General features: G+C 50.3%; 1 protein-coding gene across 1 annotated transcript in view; it reads right to left on the reverse strand.

Annotated features, from left to right (window-relative positions):
• Nucleotides 1-779: 779 nt before the first annotated feature.
• Nucleotides 780-22,682, reverse strand: part of SHC3 (SHC adaptor protein 3) — a 101,354-nt gene continuing 79,451 nt past the window's right edge. The window contains exons 10-12 of the mRNA XM_042912841.1: nucleotides 22,289-22,444; nucleotides 16,389-16,684; nucleotides 780-1,171 (exon numbers count right to left, since the gene is read on the reverse strand). Coding sequence (XP_042768775.1) covers nucleotides 1,043-1,171; nucleotides 16,389-16,684; nucleotides 22,289-22,444 — 581 coding nt within the window. The 3' untranslated portion in view covers nucleotides 780-1,042. The remainder of the gene's footprint in view (nucleotides 1,172-16,388; nucleotides 16,685-22,288; nucleotides 22,445-22,682) is intronic.

The raw sequence follows: 22,682 nt of genomic DNA on the forward strand, positions 1-22,682 counted from the left end.
GAGTCACCAACCTCAGGCAAACGTGGGGCAAGAGCCACGGCCACGCACACGTCTCCGGGACGGAGCACGCGTGTCAGATCTGCCTTCGACACAGCTCGTACCGGTGCGTTTTTCGCGGTCGGATTCAGGGCAGGGACGGTTTTCTAGCAGCTACCGCGGCGGCCTGCCATCATCGATTGGCTGGAAGGACACAGAAGCCAAGACTTCGCCCCAGCCAGCCCCCCCTCCCCCGACCCCGCCCCGCACAGTAACACAGATGGGAGCAATGGAAGAGTTTGCCAGTGAAGATGTTGGTCACCGAGGCTCCTTTGGTGCCACATCCGGCAGTAAGATCTTTGAGACCCTGGACAACTGAGGTCAAGGGGGACGGGATTCCCGTGCTCAGGCACCACCGACACGGCCGGGTTGACAGTTCGGCGGCCCCAGGTGTCAGGTGTGGGAGCCGGGAGCTCACGGTGCAGTGCAGACGGCCCGGGGGGCGACGGGGGGCGTCATCGCGGAGGGAGGGGGCGCCAACACCCCGCGGGGCGGCCCCCGGGACCAGAGCTAGGCCCTTTCGGGTGGCAGCCCGCCTTCTTCTGCGCCGACTCCATATTTTTAAAACCCTCCTGCCTGCTTCTAGTCCCCGTGTTGTGCTTATCGGGTAAAACTGCAGGTCACATCTTCCTAGGGGAATTTCTCAGGAGAATGGGTCGGTTGAATTAAATTTTTTGCCCGGACAACTAGAGTCAAACTTTTTTTTCCATTAAAAACATACAGCACAGAACATTAGTCTTACATCTTTCTTAGTCTTAAAAAATATAAATATAGAGGGCTAATTTGTACAGGATGTATAGGTATGTACACCTTTAATATGCACACGAGAAAATCAGGACAAGTTTATGAAACTTGCACTTTTCGGACACCTTCCTCCTGGGGCATTTGGACAAGGCTCGGAGCCCGTGGGCGGCTGCCCGAGTTTCCATAGCCCCTGTACCCATTTCCCGGGAAGAACCAGGTCTCCTGACCACCGGTGCAGGGTCAGGACGGGGTGGCCGGCCGGTCACAGGGGCTTCTCCACCGGCTGCTGGAGACAGAGCTCGCTTCCAGCAGAGACGATGGGCAGGCTGTTCTCCAGGTGGTGGTTGATGAGGTGGCTGATGCTGTCGAAGACCCTGTCCTTCGTCCGGACCTGGGAGGGACACAGAGGGCAGGATGCATGACCCACGGGCAGAGAAAAGAGAACGCATGTGCTTGGAGCCAGCCCCAGACCACGGGAACCGGAGCGGCAGCCTCCCCGGGGCCCCCACGCTCTCTCAGGGACACGTCTTCGAAGTCCCCAGTGATCATCACTGGCCGGTCATTCAGCCTGTCACCTGCCATGTGCCTTCAGCAACCACCCTGCCCTCTGCTGCCAGCCTTTTCTCTCCTGCTCCTCTCCTGCCCTCGAAAGACCCGTCTGGCCGTCCTGCACTCGCACCCAGAGGGGGTCCACGTAGCCCTTCCGTCTCCCGCACTGGGGGGCGAGCCTGTCTGGGACGCAGGGGCGGCACAGCACACTCCTGGTTTCTTGGTGCAATGCCTGCCTGCCAGCCTCCGAGCAAGTGAACTCTGGGGGTGGGGTGGGGGTGTGGGGGAGGGTCACCACTTCCCGCTGCTCACCGGGCCTGCGCCTTGGTCCCTGAGCTGCTACACTCCCAGTGTAGACCACACTTGAAGAAGGCAGAGGACGCCTGGCCAGGAACAGTCTCCCGGCTGCTGTGGACACAGCCCCCGCGGCCTCCTTTGAGGGGATGGGAGACAGGCCAGGGAGCAGGTGCCTGGCTACACCTGATGGCCCTCCAGCCCTTAGATGGTCCTCATGATGGCTTTTGGACGCCCTGGGTGTCTGACCTCTCTCTCCAGCCTTATTTCTGGAGACCCCCCCTTCCCTGGGCCACAGCTCTCCCCCACCTGTCTCTCAGGGACTCTGAGGGCACATCTAGTTCCTTCCTCCTTACCTGTCCCCGTATTCTCTCCTTTCCTCTAATCCCATCCTCACCCCTGATGTGGCCACTCTTGTCTCTCCCTTCCACCAACCTACCAATGGGATGTCCTATTCTGAACCTTCAGCCTTGATCTCATTCCCACCCCAAATCTATAGTCCAGGTGTGCCCATTAAAGCCCCCCCCCCACCCCAGCCATCTGCTCTAGGATCTACAAGATAGCAGCCACAGGCAACAGTAGAAACTTAGAAATGAGGGTTCTCTGTTCTCCTGGGGTCCCACACTGAGGTAGGCCCCCTTCCCCACAGGTGTCTGTAAGCATGGAGGGACAGGGACCCACTGGGCCACGGGGTTCCTGACCCTTGGGCACTGAGCCTCACCAAGGATGTGACCCAATGGGCACATTAGGAAAGGAATCTTTTTGCAAGAAATTTTGGCATCTTTTCATCAAGGCTGTTTAATCCTCCTGAGTTCTGTAGAATCCCCACCACAGAAAGACCCTGAGGTGACATGGGAAGGCCCCTTTCTGGGAGGTGAGGGGCACCCAGGACTCAGCCTGAGACTACTGTTGGCTGCTGCCTTGACGCTGACTTCTTATTCCCACTTCTTAGTGATGAACAGTCATCGAAGTTCTGGGGCAGCAGGGGTGAATGAAAGAGGGTTTATGACAGGGCAGTGTCTGGGATAGCAGTCTTAGCATGGACTCACGTCCAAATCACCAGACAGTGTTCAGTAACCCCGTGCCCAGGCCAACCCCACCAGGAGCTTGGGGTGGGGCTCGGCCAACCGGCGTGTCTCTCGATCCCTCCCCATGATTCCAACATATTGCCCAAGCTGCCCCCTGGTGGGCATCTTTGGGGTATGAAGGCTGGGCCACAATGAACACACACATACAAACAAAACCATGAAGAGTCATATGATATAAATTTACTGCCTAAATAGGCCAGTTCACTCCATTCACATCAATGCTTGCTGAAACTCCAGTCTGGCTTCTTCCCAGAGAACCTGCAGTCCACAGAGCTATCTGTATGGACCCACTTGCTATGTGGGTCAGAAAAGAAGAAAGAGCTGAAATCAGTATTCTAAGCTTTTACCTTAGGAAACTAGAAAAAAGAACAAATTAAATCCACAGGAAGCATAAGGAAAGAAATAATGAAAAAATTAGAGCAGAAACCAATGACATTGGAAACAGGAAATCAATACAGAAATCAATGATCCCCAAAGCTGGTCCTTCGAAAAGATACATAACAGTTGATAAGCCTCTAGCCAGGCTAAGAAAAAAAATGAGAGAAGACACTTACTAATATCGGAAATGAAAGAAGGGTCATCACTACAGATCTCATGGAATTTAAAAGGATAATGAAGGAATACTATAAATAACTCTATGCCCACAAATTTGATAACTCCTTAAAAACGGATCCATTTCTTGAAAGACACAGCTTCACAAAACTCTTACAAGAAGAAATAGATGGTTTGAATAAACCTGTGGCTATTTAAAAATTGAATCAATAGTGAATAATCTGCCAACATAGAAAGCACCAGGCCCAGACAGGTTCACTGGTGAACTCTACCAAACACTTAAAGACAAAATTTACCAAGTCCCCACAATCTCATTCAGAAGACAGAAGCAGAAATAATATCACTTAACTCACTCTATGAGGCTAGTACGACTCTAACATCAAAAGCAAACAAAGACGTTACAGGAAAAGAAAACTACAGACCAGCACCTCTTATGAACACACATGCAAAAATCCTCAACAAAACACTAACGGATTGAATCCAACAATGTATAAGAAGAACTATACACCATGACCAAGGGGGATTTATCCTGGGTCTGCAAGGCTGCTTCCCCATTCAGAAATCAACACAATCCATCACACCATTAGGGTGAAGACAAAAACTCCATGATCTTATCAATGGAAACAGAAAATTCAACCAATTCTTGGTAAAAGCTCTCAGTAAACTAGGAATACGGGTGAAACTTCCTCCACTTGATAAAGACATCCACAAAAATCCTACCACTAACATCCTACTTAATGATCAGAAACTTGAACAAGGCCAGGATGTCCCGCCTCACACTCCTCAACACCATCATGGAAGTCCTCGTTAATGCAGTAAGACAAAAAAGGAAATAAAAGGCAAAGACAGCATTTTCAGTGAACGATGCTGCAGCACCGGGATGTCCACATATATTTTACAGAAAGCCTAGATCAGAACTTACACCCTTCAAAAAATTAACTCAGAATGGATCACAGACTTAAATGTAAAATGCAGAATTATTAAACTCTTAAAAGAAAACACAGGGAGAACTTTAGCGACCATGGGTTTGGTGATGACTTTCTAGATAAGACATCAAAGGCCTGATTCGTGAATGAAAGAAACGATAAGCTGGACTTCATCAAGATTAAAAACGTCCGATCCACAAGTGACACCTTCAAGACAGTGAGAAGAGCAGCCACGGACTGGGAGAAGGTATTTGCAAAAGACACATCTGGTAATGAACCGGTCTCTGAAATATACAAACAGCTCTTAATACCAACATTAAGAAAACCACATTTTAAAAATGGGGCAAAGACCTTAACAAACACCTCAGCAAAGAGGATGCACAGGTGGCAAACAAGTACGTGAAAAGATGCCCTACAGCACAAGTCATCAGGGAAACACAAGTTACAACACTGAGATGCCACCACACACCTATCAGAATGGCCAAAATCCACAACACCGACAACTGCCAATGCTGGTGAGGATGTGTGCAATGAGAACTCTCGTCACTGCTGGTGGATTGAAAAACGGGACAGATAGTTTAGAAGATAGTTTGGTGGTTCCTTTTCTTTTTAATGTTTGTTTATTTTGAGAGAGAGAGAGGGATAGAGAGTGAGCAGGGAGGAGCAAAGAGAGAGGAGAGAGAGAGAATCCCAAGCACACTCCACACTGTCAGCATGGAGCCCGATGAGAGGCTCGAACCTGAACCCTGAGATCACGACCTGAGCCGAAACCAAGAGTTGGATGCTTAATCGACTGAGCTATGCAGGTCTTGTAAAACTAAACACATGTGATGAAGGAGGTGCTGGTAGCTGAGGTTTGGGGGCAGGGCGAGCTGCAGGAAGGAATCCATGGGGCAGTTGGGCAAGGGGGTGGGGGCCGTACCTTCTGCTTTAGGTATTGTGGGTTCAAGTTGTCTAGGGAACATTTAAATTAGGTGCCCAGTAGTCAGAAATACCATTTAGAGATATTGTACGTTAACAAGTATACTCAACCAATGACAGAATGATTACATCCGTCCCCTTCCAAAAGGTCACACTAGCTGTGGCAAAACCATCAGACAAGATAGTTCCTGATTAAAATCTGGTTCCATTGGAACGGGTTGCACACTCAGACCTGCTGCTCTTTGTCTAATGTCTCAGCTTGGGCTGGATCCACTGGCGGACCCTCCACTCCCAGAGGCTCAAGCCCAAATACAACCTAACCCAAGCGGGATGTAGACCCACCCACCCACATTGCTTGGCCTCTCCCAGGTTTGAAATTAACGTGAGGCTCAGGTCCTTCTTAGACCCAACGGACACAGTGCCAGGTTCACATCAGCCCTCTGGGGCTGCAACACCAAGAGTCGGGCTTGGGACTGTGAGTGCCAGCTGCTTACCTCCTTCCAATCAACACCTTGCCCACATGGGCACTCCTTTTCCCCAACAGCAAGAGGAAAATTTAGAGACTCACAAATAACCTAATGTCCCACTTGAAGACACTAAAAACCCTGAACTGAGCAGGAGAAAGGACAGCATAAAGATTAAAGCAGAGATAAAATAGAGAATGGGAAAATAATAGAGAAAATCAATGAAACCAAAAGCAGCTTCTTTGAAAAGACCAACACAACAAATTTGACGAAGTTGGAGGACTCACACTTCTGGATTTCAAAACTAATTACAAAGCTACAGTAATCAAAACAGTGTGGTACTGATATAAAGACAGGCATATAAGGCAGTGGAAAAGAACAGAGGGCCTAGAAATGAGCCCCTGCATATGTGGTCAAGTGATTTTTGACTAGGGTGCTGTGACCATTCAACAGGAAAGGGACAATTTTTTCAACAAATGCTGCTGGGGAAACTGGGTGTCCACATACAAAAGAATAGAGTGCCTGTAGCTGATGCCACATAAAAAAATTAACTCAAAATGGATCCAAGATCTCAATGTAAGGCCTAAAATTCTTAGAAGAAAACTCAGGGCAAAAGCTTCAAGGCACTGAATCTGCAATGGTTTCTTGGATATGGTACCAAATTCCCAGGCAACAAAAGAAAAACCAGACAATTTGGATGTCATGAAAATTGTAAAGTTTTGTGCATGAAAGACACTATCAACAGAGTAAAAAAGCAACCTATAGGATGGGGGGATAAATTTGGAATTTGTGTATCTAATAAGTGATGAATATCCAGAATATATAAAGTACTCCTAAAACTCAATAATAAAAAATAGACAACCTGATTCAAAAATGGGCAAAGAACTTGAACTGCCATTTCCTCAAAGAAGACACATAAATGACCACGTGACCAAATGACATGGCCAATAAGTACATGAAAAGACGCTCCGCAACCCTCATCATCAGAGAAATGCAAATTGAGATACCACCTCACACTCATGAGAATGACCACCATCCCCAAACCAGAAAATAGCAGGTGTTGACCAGGAGGAAGAGACATTAGAGCCCTTGTGCACTATTGGCAGGAATGTGAAATAGTGCAGCCGCTGTGGGCTGTGTGATGGCTTCTCAAAAACATTTTGTTAATGAATTCTCATATGACTCAGCAATTCCCCTTCTAGACGTGTACCCAAGAAACTCAAAGGAGGGTCTCAAAGAGATACCTGTGCATTGTATTAAAAGCAGCGTTTCCTGCAATAGTTAAAATGTGGAAGCAACAAGTCCATCCACACATGAATGGATGGGCAAAATATGGTCTATCCACACAATGGAATATTGTGCAGCCTTAGGAAGGAAGGAGATCCTGACACGTGCTCCAGCGTGGATGAACCCTAAGGACAGCATGAAACAGGCCAGTCACAGAAGGACAAATGCGCTGTGACTCCGCTTACATGACGTCCGTAGAGGAGTCAAATTCATAGAGACAGAAAGTGGAATGGTGGATGCCAGGGGCTGGGGGTGGAGGGGACAGGGAATTATTTAATGGGGACAGAGTTTCAGATTTGCAAGACAAAAAGAGTTCTGGGGATGGATATTGGTTGTACAACTACACGCACACCACCCACACCACTGAACTGTACCCTCACAGCTGGCTTAGATGGTAAATTTTATGTTCTGTGTATTTTACCACAACAAAAAAAAAAATGAAGAAAAAGAAGAAAAACATGGACAAAGGATTCGAACAGACGTTAGTCCAAAGAAGTAAACAGCCAGTAAGTATCTAAAGAGATGCTTGACCTTATTAGTCACGAGGGAAATGCAAATCAAAATCACAGTGGTCTGTCACTGCCCGCCCACACGGATGGCCAGAATCCAAAGGCCAGATAATAACAAGGGTGGGAGACGGCACGGAGAAATCGGGGCCCTCGCACACTATTAGTTGGAATGTAAAATGGTGCGGCTGCTTTGAAAAAAAACTGTGTGACGGTCCCTCGGGTGGCAGATTACAGAGCCACCACACGACCTAACAAATCCACTCCTGGGTATATGTCCAAGAGAAATGAAAACACACGTCCACACAGGAACTTGGACGTCATGTTAGCGGCAATGTTCGTAACAGCCAAATGTCCATCACGAATAAAGCATGGGCTGTCCGTGAGCGGAATGTTCCTCGGCCACAGAAAAGAATGAGGTGCTGACACCCGCCACAACGTGGATGACCCTTGAAAACACTGCACTCAGTAAAAGAGGCTAGTCACAAAGGACTATGTATTTATAGGATTCCATTCAGAGGGAGCTCCAAAAGGGAGAAACCCACGGAGACTAGGCGACGGGAGGCTGGTGGGTGACAGCTGAACGCAGAGGCATTTCTCTTGTAGGTGGTAAACATGTTCCAGACGGACTGTGGTCATGGATGCACACGTCTGTGAATACACTAAAACCCACTGGATCGTACTCCTGAAACGGGCCTGTATGTAAGGTATATCCTGCTAAGGCTGCCTTTAAAGTCTCTGTGTCTACCAGTTTACAGAAGAGCCAGGGGTCAGGGCACAAGTGACATAGGGACACCACAACCCAAATCACAGTGTGGGATATTCTACAGACAAGTTATCTAGTCGTTCAAGGAAACCACTGGAGTCCACGGAGATGGAGGGAAAACAGAGTAAGAGTCTTCAGAGACCTCACAAAATGAACCACGTGGACCACGCTTGAATTCTGATTCCAACAAACGTACTATACACACAACATCTTTGAGATAATCAGGGAAATTTGAATATGTTGAACAACTATCTTTAGTTTTGTTGGATATAACAACTATGTCGTGTCGTTGTTGCCTTCATACCCTTATTGGTGGAAATGATGCTGAGATATTTACAAGAGGAGTGCACTGCAGGATGCCTGGATATGCGATCAAATGTTTCAGAAAGCCCCTCCCTCCCCTTCTCTCCAGTCCCTTCCTTCCTGACTGAACGGTCGGTCCAAATGCCAAGGAAGACAAGTGCTGTGCTCTGGGGGTGGGGGGGGGCAGCCACGGTGGTCCCCAGTGGGAGACTGGAGTCCAGGGGCAGCGAGGAGTGTACCACAGGACAGGTGACAGGAGGACACAGGACAGGAGGTGGGTGGCCCGCGTGGGCATCAGAGCCAGGAGGGGTGGTCAGAGCGAGCTCAGGGGGAAGGGAGCCCCCGGGGAACGGCTGGGCGGGGAACCAGCGCCCCCGCAGGGCGGGGGCAGGGGCGGCCGCTGTGATGGGGGTGCACCTCACACGTGGGGGGTTAACCAAGTCGGTGAAAATACGAAGGTAAGGGGTCAGGCTTCTCATCGCTGGAGGAGAGACTTAGAAATGCAGGAAAAGACAAACGGATGAACCCTGTGATATCAGACTGGAATCGGAAGAATTACCACGAGCGTACCGCTTGTAACATCCAGAGATGGACACGCAAATGGGCACAGACACGAGCGTGCGCGTGTGTGTGCGTGTGCATCTGTCGGCACCAATCCGTCCATCTCGAGGACACGGGAGCGGCAGCACCCCCACTTGAAGACCCTGGTCTCCCCGTGAAAAACAAGCAGGCCAGGCCTCCAACGGCAGTGGAGGAAGACGGTCCCGTGACATCCGTGTGTATTTGAAGCAAAGACAAAGAAGAGCGTCGAAGGGACGCGGTGAGAAGCCACCGAACAGTCAGGCAGCTGTGAATCCACATGGATGAAAACAAATTACTTAACATCTGGAAAGGTGGATTCATGTAGTTTCAGGGTACCTCCTCCCAAATATGTAATAATTACAAGGGAAGGCGAGAGTGTGCAGGGGCGAAGCCTGCCAGATGCCCCCTTCGTCCGGCATCCAGGAGAACACTCATGGACACCACTCCCAGCGTGGTGTCTCCGTGACGGCGTGACCCAGATGCATAATCTGACCCCGCCTCGGAGGACAGGTCAGAAAACCGGACTGAGCAGGAGCCTGCGGTGAGGGGGACTGAAGACACAGGACAGCCTGAGGCGGTGAGGCATTCTGAATGGATCCTTTCCAGTAAAGGCCGTTCCAGGAGCGGCCAGGGGACAGGAAGGGGGTCGGCAGGAGCAGGCCGCAGTGGCGCCATCAGGGCGAAGGTGCGATTCTGTGTGCACCACACTCACACTCGGGGGCCGGGGGCGACGGAGACTTTGGGCAGGGTACTCGCAAATCATTCCGTGGGAGAACGCTGTCCTCTACTTCCAAACGCTACCGTCCCCTCTAAAATAACGGACGGGTGAATCGAGATCGGAACAATATTGGTAAACTGTGCAGCGAATACCGGGACCGCGGGAGTTCATTACGCTTCTGTCTCTATTTTGTGCATTCAGAAAACACTAAAAGTGCTGTTGACAGAGACAGAGGGTAAGACAGGGAGGTCGCACAGACGCGACGAGCGCTGCTGGGGAGAGACAGGCTTGATGTATTTACAGGCGCAGAGACAACCTGGGAAATGAAAACACTTGTCAAAAATCGAAAAATGGGCTACGCTTTAGTTTCCAGGGAGAATCAAGAAAGGACACCTGTTGGGGCACCCGGGGGGCTCAGTAGGTTGAGCTTCCGACTTCGGCTCGGGTCATGATCTCACGGTTTGTGAGTTCGAGCCCTGCGTCGGGCTCTGTGCTGCCAGCTCGGAGCCTAGAACCTGCTTCGGATTCTGCGTCTCCCTCTCTCTCTGCCCCTCCTCTGCTTGTTCTCTCTCTCTCTCTCTCTCTCTCTCAAAATAAATAAACGTTAAAAAAGAAGAAGAAGACATGACACCACCGAGAGCAGTTTGAGCACCAGGAAAGGACTCCGAGAGGGAGCCTGAGCCTGGCCGTGAGCACCACCCCGCTCCCCCGGGATTGGGTTGGGCTGTCACTTCTCATCAAAGACCGCAGGTAACATCCGCTTGGTCACACTTTCCAGGTGTTACACTGGTAAGAAGTGAAAATCACGACAGCCTTATCCGCCAGCGGCCAGTGGCCCTGCTCGTACATCCCTAGTCTATCCTGCACTCGGACCGGCAAGGCAGCCCGAGTGTGGCTTCTCCCACGAGGCCACTGACCGTCCCCACCGTCTCCATCCCCTTCTTCTCCATGGAGCCCCCGGGTTGAAGGGACAGGCCTGGAAGATGGGGGCCCCGGGATGTGAGTCGCCGAACCAAGGACCCGAGGGGCAAGAGTGGGTGAGTGGGCACCGAGCTCCCTTGGCTCAGAACAGTGAGGCTTCCCAGGTCATTCAGCACCGCCTAGTCTGCCGGAGACAAAGGAAAACTTAAAATAACAACAAGGCTTGTTTGACTGGAGGGATGGAGGGGGATTATTTTCTTAGTTACTCTCAGAATAAAATAAAATCCCAATAAGTGTGGGGTGTTGGCCGGTTGCTGTTTTCCGATGTCCTGAATGCAAAGCCCCAGCACGTGCTCTCAATGCGCCACGTTCCCGAGACCGCGGTCAGGAAGCCCATGGAACACCCAGCCACGGAACAAGCGCAGGTGAGGTGCAGGTGCGGGTGCGGGTGTGGGTGTGGGTGCAGCAAGCGGCTCATTCTAAAGCAAGCACAGCACCCGGCCCACCCTGCTGGCCCTACCGGCCAAGGGGATGGACCAAGGGTGCCTCCGGGCATCATCTTAGACTCAAGAGGGCTAACTCACCGCGAGGACGTTCCAGACGCCACCTCTGGCACTGTTTCTGCAGAGCCCGTCGGTGGGGTCAGAGCAGCCGCTGCCCCACACCTGCCTGGGAGCTCAGGAGCCCCGCCTCCACGCTCCTCGGTCACCCGCGTTTCCAGCGACCCCGGGAGCCCTCGTCTTGCACGATCAGTGTGCAGTGGGAAGGCACGCAGGTTCGTACACGCTGCAGTAAATATAGCCTCAGAACTGTTTTGCATCCTTATTTCTCCGAGTAATCTGTTCTGCCAAGTTTCCCCCTTTATAGTCAGGGACCGACCAATTACCATGAAAATCAGATGAATAAATATTGAAGAGAATGTGTTCATCGTCTATTTTGGTGTCCTAACAGCAAGGAAGTGACATTACGTTCGTAATTAAGTCTTTCTCAGCTGAAGCTCTCCTCCACTGGATCAATTAAATTCGATCATCAGATCCAGCAAAAAGCCTCCCCAAAGAACACTTACTAGTTGGTGCGACTGATTTTCTCTGAGGTGCCAGATTTCCCCTCAGAAATTAAAGTCTTGTAGACGGCACAGCTGGGGTCGTGGCTTACAAGAACACCTGCTTCAACCACATTCCTTCAGCTTCCTTCCCTCCCACCTTCCAAATTATCTTAAAAAAAAAAAAAATGTTTGTAAGTAGGCTCCACACCCAAGGTGGGGCTTGAACTCACAGCCCTGAGATGAAGCGACAGGTGGTCCATCAACTGAGCCACCCAAGTGCCCCTACACGTTACCTCGGTACTGGTTTGGGAATGCAGAATATATTAGTAGTAATACTACATGTCCTTTTTTGAGAGAGAGAGAGAGAGAGAGAGAGAGAGAGAGAGATGCAAGGGGAGGGACAGAGAGAGAAAGAGAGAATCCCAAGCGGGCTTCATGCTCAGTGCTGAGCCTGATGTGGGGCTCGATCCCTTGACTATGAGATCATGACTGGAACAAGAGTCAGATGCTTAACCGACCGCGCCCCCCAGACACCCCAATACGTGTTGTTTCGTAATCATCAATCAATCCTTTGTCTACAAGGACTGAGTATATGACCCATTAACCATCTTTGCTCTATGAGATGGTGTAATGTAGCTAAACTGTTAACTTCTCTTTTCTCAACAATACCTAAATGTTGCAACTGAAATGTTCGCATTCTCTTAGCCTTGCTCAGATGTTTTCTTTCCTATTTTGTCTCAGAAAACAACAGACGGATTGGTAGCAGCCCTTGCAAAGGGAAACCTCTCTGGGCTGATTCTGTTTAGAGACGCCTATCTGTGATGAGGCATCTGTAGCAGCAGGGGACCCTCAGCTCCCACGTGGCCTGCGGGGGCCCTCGGCTCCCGTAAAAGCCCGAGGTCGATCGGTGCCATCACGTGCTCGTTAAACACCTACTATGTGCCTGGCACTATTCTACGTACTGGGCGTAATGCAGTGACTAAGGCTGCCACTCTCACAGGGGTGACAGGGCAGTGGGGGGAACCAGTCAGCGAACCAATGAACAAATAAATGAGTGCTTGTGTGTGACAAGGCCTTGAAGGTCACAACGAATCGTGTTGCAGAAACAGGGGCTCTCCAGGACACTCTATGTGACATACGAAGAGGGACGGCCTCTCTGATTTGCAGCCGCCCTAGCTTGTTATAAGGTGACTATACCCCTGGCCCCCAAACCAGACCAGCATACACAAGCAAAAGGCAGCCAAGGCAACAAAGACCGACCTCACGGGTGAAGGGCAGCCAGAAACACCCAAGAGGAAGTGTCGGGTGCCCAAATCCCGCAACGCGGCCCGTGACGGCTGCGTCAGGACCAAGCAGGGCATATGCCAGGACGCAGCGTCAGAAGGATCTGCCTGTGTAACTGCCCCCTCCCCACGTTAACAGACTCCAGAAAAAAACCCCCCATGATTATTGTCATGATGCTGAAGCAGCATTTGACAAAATCCAATACCTATACGTGACAAAAGCAATCCGGTAACTAATTTCTATGAATTCCACACAAGCAGAAACTGTCCTCTTAAACCTGCTCACGGACGTATCCCAGGTGTCAAAAGCAGCGTCCAGATTTAGCAGTCACTTGGTGCACAGCTGTTGAGCGACTGAATGAATCAGAGAATGAAGTCCTTTCTTCGGCTGACGAAGACAACCCTCCAGAGCTTACGTCACCCTCAGTAGAACAAAACCCGCCAACATCCCCTTTCAGGCGGGGGACGAGACGAGGGCGCCCTCTCCTGGTGAACGCTCCAGGGCGCCCCGGTGAGCGTGCCACGGGGTCAGAAACCGGAAGGCAGGAGACGTGACTGTCCACGTATGCCACGGCCTGACCGCCGTTCCGGTAAAACCGCTGCCATCGGCAAGATTTCTGGGCACAAGATCATACCACATTCCTCTCCCTGCAGCAGTCACTGTTGAGAAAACGTGGCCAAAATCACATACCGCTTGTGCCAAGAATTCAAACCAGACACTCCAGGGAGTAACCAAACAAAGGAAACACAAGAACTTTCCGGAGAGAGTTTTTAAATTCTAACAAGGGACAGCTTAAAACTAAATAAGTAGAGACTCATGCCATGTTCGTGGATGTGATGATTTAATGCTGAAAACCGTCAGCTCTCCCTGAAATTAATCCGTGAACTCAACACCGGTCCTACCAAAATCCCAGCACGCGTTCTCGGTGGGGGCATAAACGGACTCCAAAACCACAGCAAAGAGGGATAGAGGTCCGAGAACAGCTTAAAAAGAGAATGCTAATAGGAGTTTCAAGAGGAAGGACTTACACTGCCACATGTTAAGACCGTTTCAAAGCCAGAGTGACCACGCGATGTGGTACTCATATCAGGACTAAACAGTCCGCTCAACAGGACAGGACAGACTCTTGAGAAAAACAAGGGACACAGAGCACCGAGAACGTTAACTCAAGGCGTATCCATAGGACAGAAGCCTGGCTCACCACCTGGAGATTTAAGGAATGCTGGGTCCCTGTCTTATGTCACTGTCAAAGTAACTCTAGTCAGAATTAGAACCTAATTGTGAAAAATAAGCAAACACAGAAGTCACAGAGGAACAACGTGCATCTACGACTGCAGGTCAGGAAATCTTTTATGTTTACTTTTTAAATGTTTCTAATGTTTATTTATTTATTTTGAGAGAGAGAGAGTACGAACGAGGAGGGGCAGAGAGAGAGGGAGAGACAGAATCCCAAGCAGGCTCCCCACGGTCAGTGCAGAGAGCCCGATGTGGGGGCTCAAACACACAAACCGTTAGATCGTGACCTGAGCCGAAATCAAGAGTCAGATGCTCAACCGACTGAGCCACCCAGGTGCCCCATGAGGAAATCTTTTAAAACTCAAGACCACAGGGGCACCTGGGTGGCTTAGTCGGTTAAACATCTGACTCTTAATTTCGGCTCGGGTCATGATTTCATGGTTCATGGGTTTGAGCCTTGTGTCAGGATCTGTGCTAACTGTGGAACCTGCTTGGGATTCTCTCTCTCCCTCTGCCCCTCTCCCCTGCTCTCCTTCTCTCTCTCTCTCTCTCTCTCTCTCTCTCTCTCTCTCAAGTCAAAACAAAACAAAACAAAACTCAAGGCCATAAACCATAAAAGGGAAACTTCCATTTGATGAAGAACATCACAGACAAAATGATCAGATTCGGGGGGAAAAAATGGGAGGGTTCATGTGGAAATTCTATGGCTGAGAAACTCAGGAAGTGAGCTGGGTGAGAAGATCAGAAGAGAAGCAGGGGGGAGGTGGGCACATAACATTTACTGGAAGAACCTGTGGACGCGCGGTCGTAGGGCGACACTGGGACATGCTCTTCCCGGGAGTCTTGGACTCGCCCTGCAGGGAGGATGATGTCAAGGAGGCTGAGGGAACCCTGGTGCATGGCCGCCGTGCCCCCTGGTAGTCCAGCCGTTCTGGAAGCAAATGCACAGCCCTGGTGAAACCAAGTGTGTGCACGTCCTATGACCAAAACCCCGGTCCCGGGATGTGCCCCAGAAAGACCATCGTGGGCGCAGGGAAGACGCACGGAGACTTCGTAGCACCTTCAGCCCTGCGTGAGAATGTTCCACAAGTGACGTGTGGCCGTGGATGGGGGCCGCTGGGCCGCCCACCCAAGCGACGATCCCGTGTACAGAAAGCACCACAGACGGATCTCAAAAACACATGCAGAGTTTGACATGGGATTTGAGGGGCAGGACCGTGTTAGCAGCTTCCTGAAATGCACAAACACACAGTGTATTTTCTCCCTGATGTGCCTCCGTGGGAAAAACCACACAAACGAAGAAGGTGAATTGGAAGGATTCACACTACGTTCCTAGGGAGGGGGTTGCCCAGGTGGAGAGGGGAGAGGGGCACGGAGTCGATGTCCGGAGAGCCAAGGTGCAGACGCCCTGGAGCAGATCAGGTGACGTAACAACTCTCCCCTCCCCCACCAAACACGGTTAAACTGTGTTCAAGTCCAACCAAAGACAGAGGCTTTGTCCCTACCCATCGATCAGGACAGGCCATGTTCTAATCTACTGTTCGGATAACTACCTGCTTCTGTGTTTTCACTGGATAAAAGGTTTTACACAACAATCTTGGAACTTATTTAATGGTTCAGTTAATGTAATTATGTTTATTAAACTTAGCAGTTCTTAGACTGTGCCAAGATCAAATCCAATCTATCTACTGGAAGACGGGAAATTCAGTCAGACCCACACGGTTCGTCAGACACAACTGTACCACCGAGAATGGCCACACACACTGTCCCCGAGTGGGAAAGCGGGAAGCTAATTAAGAGGGGGTCTGTTTACTGCTTCATCACGTCTTCTACTCTAGGAACTCTTGGAGATACTTGAGATCAATATTAGAAGCCCAGGAACCCTGCACTTCCTCATCCACTATGAATGGATTGGACAGGAAAACTTTCCGTTTTTGTACTTATTGTAAAGGACGTCAGAGTTAAAGCTTTTGCCCTGGGCCCTCACGAGGTTTCCAAGCGCGAGCCAAGTGCAGGCCTGTGTGCCTGGGCGGCCGGGTCCCCGAGGAGTGGCCGTCAGGACGTCAGCAGGTGCCCACAGGCAGCAGAGGGAAAGTGTGGTCACCCAGCACAGAGGCCAAGGGGAGACTGCTCTAAGGAGGCAGGTCATGTCCCGCCCGCGCTCACCGTGCCCTCTGGGTCCACGAGCAGCAGGTGCTTGGCCTGGCCGTTGTGCATGCCAGTGAGGACGAAGGAGCCCGGGTTGGTGGCGCTCTTCCTGACCAGGAAGTCCCCGTCGTTCTTCAGCAGCCCCTCAGCCTCCTTCCGGCTCATCTCCCCTTGGTACCAAGGCTCCCCTTCCAGCTCCGCCAGCATCTTGGCATCGGGGGCTCTGGGCGTGACAGGGCTGATGCACTCCACGGAGGCCGCCTTGCTCAGCACAGGCCCCGAGGACTGGTTCCTGAGAGCGTCTTCAAAGGGTTCTGTCAACAGCAATTGCCAGCAACAAGTCAACCCCACGAAGAGCAAATGATAACATGCACAATGCGATCTCGATGGAAAAGCCGAGGCAACTTCCACCGGAAACAAACCTACAGAAAGGCGACTGGCTGGTACTATTGACCGTGTTTGGAGGCACAGGCCGAACCCCGGCACGACTCTTTCTGACGAGCCTGTGTTCCCAGGACGGCTGGGCGCTGCACCTGTGCCAAGGACTCAAGCACACCTTCTGTCTAGCCGGTCAGAATGACTTCACTTTTGCACGCTGCGAGAGCCCGTGCATATCGCCCTCCATCTACCTTTTCTGGGACATCGGCTAGCCTCTTAGTAAACCTGTTTTCTTCTGAATGGAAACCTGCCATTGCTCCTGGAAATACGCAGAGAAAAGGATAACCTGCAAAGTTAGAGTCACTGCAAAACCTATACCCAGCCCATCACACATTTGTTTCAAAACCTTGGCATCAAGGTAAATTTTTCAAAGAGAAGAAAAGTGACATTTATTGGGTGCCTTTTGTGTGACGTGGCCCGGGTTAGGAGCCCCACCTCTCCTTGGCCTTCACTCGTTTCTCTGTGGAAAAAAGCTCCTGTGTGGGCATCTGAGACCCGGCATGACCACAAGCCCCCCAAGGACACACTTCCCACCCCGGGGTCAGTGAACGGTAGGTCCGCTGCTCTAACAGGAACAGACACAGCAGCACAAGAAGTCGCCAGGAACATCGAATTAAACCTCAAAATGAGGCAATATGTACGAAAGTGCTGAAGAGGCCCACGGCACCACACAAGTGTCAGGTGTGAGGATGAGCACATGGGACCACGTGGCCAAAGCAGCACAGTGCAAGCACCACAAGAACAGGAACAGTTCTCTCCTGGGCACAACGAAGTCCCCACGCTCCAACATCGTCCCTGGGATGTAGTTCGCGCCCTACACGTATTCAACAAATGCTGCAGAATAAGACCAATTATGAGTAGAGGGTGGGCAAAAGCGAGGTGAATAAATGAAACCCAAGTCGGGGTGCTTTAATACTTATTAAATCATTTACAGATCTGAGCATACAAACAGGTTAAAACTATTGTGTAAAATTAGATTTTCTGTTTTTATCCTTTTTCTTCCTGATTACCTGGAGTAGTTGAAAGTTGTATTATACCATTTCTGCACCATCACCACCACCATTATCACTATCAAGACCATCACTACCGTCACCACCATCATTAACCTCATCATCACCATCATCACCACCATTATCACCATTGCCACATCAGCACTATAACCATCATCACCACCATCACCATCACTACCATCACCACCATCACCTCCATCACCACCATCATCACCACCACCACCATCAACATCACCACCATCATCACCACCACCACCATCATCACCACCATCAACATCACCACCATCACCATCATCACCACCACCACCATCAACATCACCACCATCATCACCACCACCACCATCATCACCACCATCAACATCACCACCATCACCATCATCACCACCACCACCATCATCATCACCACCATCACCATCATCACCACCACCACCATCATCATCATCACCATCACCATCATCACCATAATCACCATCATCACCACCACCACCATCATCACCATCACCATCACCATCATCACCATCATCACCACCATCACCAATAATCACCATCAATGTCACCATCACCATCATCTCCATCACCACCATAATCACCATCACCACCACCACATGACCATCAACATCACCATCATCATCACCACCACCACCATCATCACCATCACCATCACCATCATCACCATAATCACCACCATCACTAATCATCACCATCACCACCATCAACGTCACCATCACCATCATCACCATCACCACCATCAACATCACCATCACCACCATCAACATCACCACTACCACATGACCATCATCATCACCACCACCACCATCATCACCACCACCATCAACATCACCACCATCATCACCATCACCATCATCACCATCACCATCACCACCACCACATGACCATCAACATCACCATCAACATCATCACCATCACCATCGTCACCATCACCATCATCATCACCATCACCATCACCATCATCACCACCACCACCATCAACATCACCATCATCACCACCACCATCAACATCACCATCACCATCACCATCATCATCACCATCACCACCATCATCACCACCATCACCAATCATCACCACCATAATCATCACCATCACCATCACCATCACCATCACCATCGTCACCATCACCATCATCAACATCATCACCATCACCATCATCAATATCATCACCATCATCACCATCATCAACATCATCACCATCATCACCATCACCATCATCACCACCATCACCATGACCACCATCACCATCATCACCATCATCACCATCACCATCATCAACATCATCACCATCACCATCGTCACCATCACCATCATCATCACCATCACCATCACCATCATCACCACCACCACCATCAACATCACCATCATCACCACCACCATCAACATCACCATCACCATCACCACCATCATCACCATCACCACCATCATCACCACCATCACCAATCATCACCACCATAATCATCACCATCACCATCACCATCACCATCATCACCATCACCACCATCATCATCACCACCACCACCATCACCACCATCATCACCATCACCATCATCACCACCACCACCATCATCACCATTACCATCACATCATCACCACCATCACCACCATCACCATCATCACCATCATCACCATCACCACCATCATCACCATCACCACCATCACCACCATCATCACCACCACCACCATCAACATCACCACCATCATCACCACCACCACCGTCATCACCACCATCAACATCACCACCATCACCATCATCACCACCACCACCACCACCATCATCACCACCACCACCATCATCATCATCACCACCACCACCATCATCACCACCACCACCAACATCACCACCATCATCACCGTCACCATCATCACCATCACCACCACCACATGACCATCAACATCACCATCATCATCACCACGATCACCATCACCACCATCATCACCACCACCACCATCATCACCACCATCACCAGTCATCACCACCACCATCATCACCATCACCATCACCATCATCACCATCACCATCATCATCATCACCACCACCAACATCACCACCATCATCACCATCACCACCATCATCACCATCACCATCATCACCATAATCACCACCATAACCAATCATCACCATTACCACCATCAACATCACCATCACCATCATCACCATCACCACCACCACATGACCATCAACATCACCATCATCATCACCACCATCATCACCACCATCATCACCACCACCACCATCAATATCACCACCATCATTACCATCACCATCATCACCATCACCACCTCCACATGACCATCAACATCACCATCATCATCACCACCATCATCACCACCACCACCATCAATATCACCACCATCATTACCATCACCATCATCACCATCACCACCACCACATGACCATCAACATCACCATCATCATCACCACCATCACCATCATCACCATCATCATCACCACCACCATCAACATCACCACCATCATCATCACCATCATCACCATCACCACCACCACATGACCATCATCATCACCATCACCACCACCATCACCACCACCATCATCACCATCATCATCACCACCACCACCACCATCACCATCACCATCATCACCATCATCACCATCATCACCAATCATCACCACCACCACCATCAATATCACCACCACCATCAACATCACCACCATCATCACCATCACCACCCTCATCACCACCACCACCATCATCACCACCACCATCAACATTATCATCATCATCACCACTACCACCACCATCATCACCATCACCATCCATTATCACCATCATCACCACCACCACCAGTCATCACCATCACCATCATCACTATCACCACCACCATCACCATCACCACCACCATCATGACCATCAACATCACCATCATCATCATTACCATCATAACCACCACCACCATTATCATCACCACCACCATCATCACCATCACCACCATCATCACCAGCACCATCATCACCATCACCATCATCACCACCACCACTACCATCACCATCACCACCATCATCACCACCATCACCATCACCACCATCAACATCACCATCACCATCATCACCATCACCACCACCACATGACCATCAACATCACCATCATCATCACCACCATCATCACCATCATCACCACCATCACCAATCATCACCACCACCACCAACATCACCACCACCATCAATATCACCACCATCATCACCATCACCACCCTCATCACCACCACCACCATCATCACCACCATCATCATCATCATCATCATCACCACCACCACCACCATCATCACCATCACCATCAATCATCACCATCACCATAAACAGCACACGTCAAACCAGTAAGGCTGCCTTGACCAAGTGGTAAAGTTACTGAACCTCTAGGATTCTCCATTTGCTCCTCTGTAAAATCGTGATAATAACGGAATGGTAAAAATAATAATGGCAGGGACCTGCAGGACTGTTGCGAAAATTAAACAGAACAACGAATGCCCAGCACTTGTTAAATTATCAAGGCATTTCCTCCCCTGTGAAGTTCTCAGCGAACCGCCAAAGCCACATGGGGATGTAAAGCTCTCTGTGAACTCGGAAGCCTCTCTCAAAATGCCTTAGCAACGACTTCCACTCTCGTTACTCAGTTCACAGATGATTTAGCTGTCCCAGTCTACATGACAAACAGAAGGTCCAGGGCGCACGTTACTACGCTGCTAAGTAGCTTCCCATCACACTCCTCATCCTGGTTTGTTTTTCTTCAGGGCACTTGCTGCTACCAGTTACAGCACAGGGGTTATTCAAGCTCCAGGAGAGTAGGGATTCTGTTTTGTCTTCCTGTAGACCCCAGTAAGTAGATGGGTATAGACACACACTAGGTGCTCACTGGACAGGAATACGAGAGAGTGTGTGTGCATGCGTGCGTGCACGCGAGAGGGCGTATCGCCATTTCTTGCTTCTATGTTGGTCATTTTCAACAGACCACAGGCCCTGTGATATGCCATTTCACCCTGGCATCCATAGCAACTGATACAGTATTTGGCACGTAACGGCTGATTGACATTTAAGTAAATAAACGAATGAGGACGTTTTTGTGTGTATCATTTATCTCGAGATATGTGCAGACAGATCTTCAAGAGGAAAGTCAGTTCCACACAGAGGGGGAAACTGCTTTGTCTCTGGACTTCAGAGAGAGCTATCATCCCAAAGCAGAGGTCGGCCAAGTGCAAAGCCTTGAAAAGCCCAAGCATAACCCAGAAAAGTGAGGTGGAGCCATGGCCATGCGGTGGCTTCTGCAGGCCTTACGCGGTGCTGACCGGCCACCACACACTGGTGGTCCTCTTTCAGCTGGGGCGGTAATTCACATCACCGTTAATCAAAACCCTGCCAGCAGAAAGTGCGGTCGCGGCAAAGATTTCAGACAGCGGAAAGCAACCCCGGAAGACAAGAAAACCACACGCGAAAAGAAACCCACTCATGTCGAAGAGGTCTTTCCGCGGGCTGCTCTCCGCGCTGCTGCCGGAGGCCGGCGTGGCCTGCGGCGGGATGTGCTGGGCGTTCACGTAGGTGGGGGCTTCTCCGGGGCCCGCGTGAGCTCTCCCTTCCGGCAGGCTGTAGGTGTCCAAGGACCCTGCAACGAGAAAACCAGCGCTCTTTTCTCTTACGAGGGGAAGGCCATTCGCGCATCTATCCGTAAGCCACCCAACATTTCACGGAGGCGTTCCTACGGGCTATCTGGTAGCTAATTCTTCTTGTGGGTCCCCACTGGCTAAATCCCCCTCTTCTGACCCTGTCACCACTGTTGTGTTTGGCCGGGACCATTTCCCCACCTTCATGTCAAGATGCCAGCCCCCGAGGATGGACACCCT

The sequence above is a fragment of the Panthera leo genome, chromosome D4 (assembly GCF_018350215.1).
Source record: "Panthera leo isolate Ple1 chromosome D4, P.leo_Ple1_pat1.1, whole genome shotgun sequence".
Classification (NCBI taxonomy): Eukaryota; Metazoa; Chordata; class Mammalia; order Carnivora; family Felidae; genus Panthera; species Panthera leo.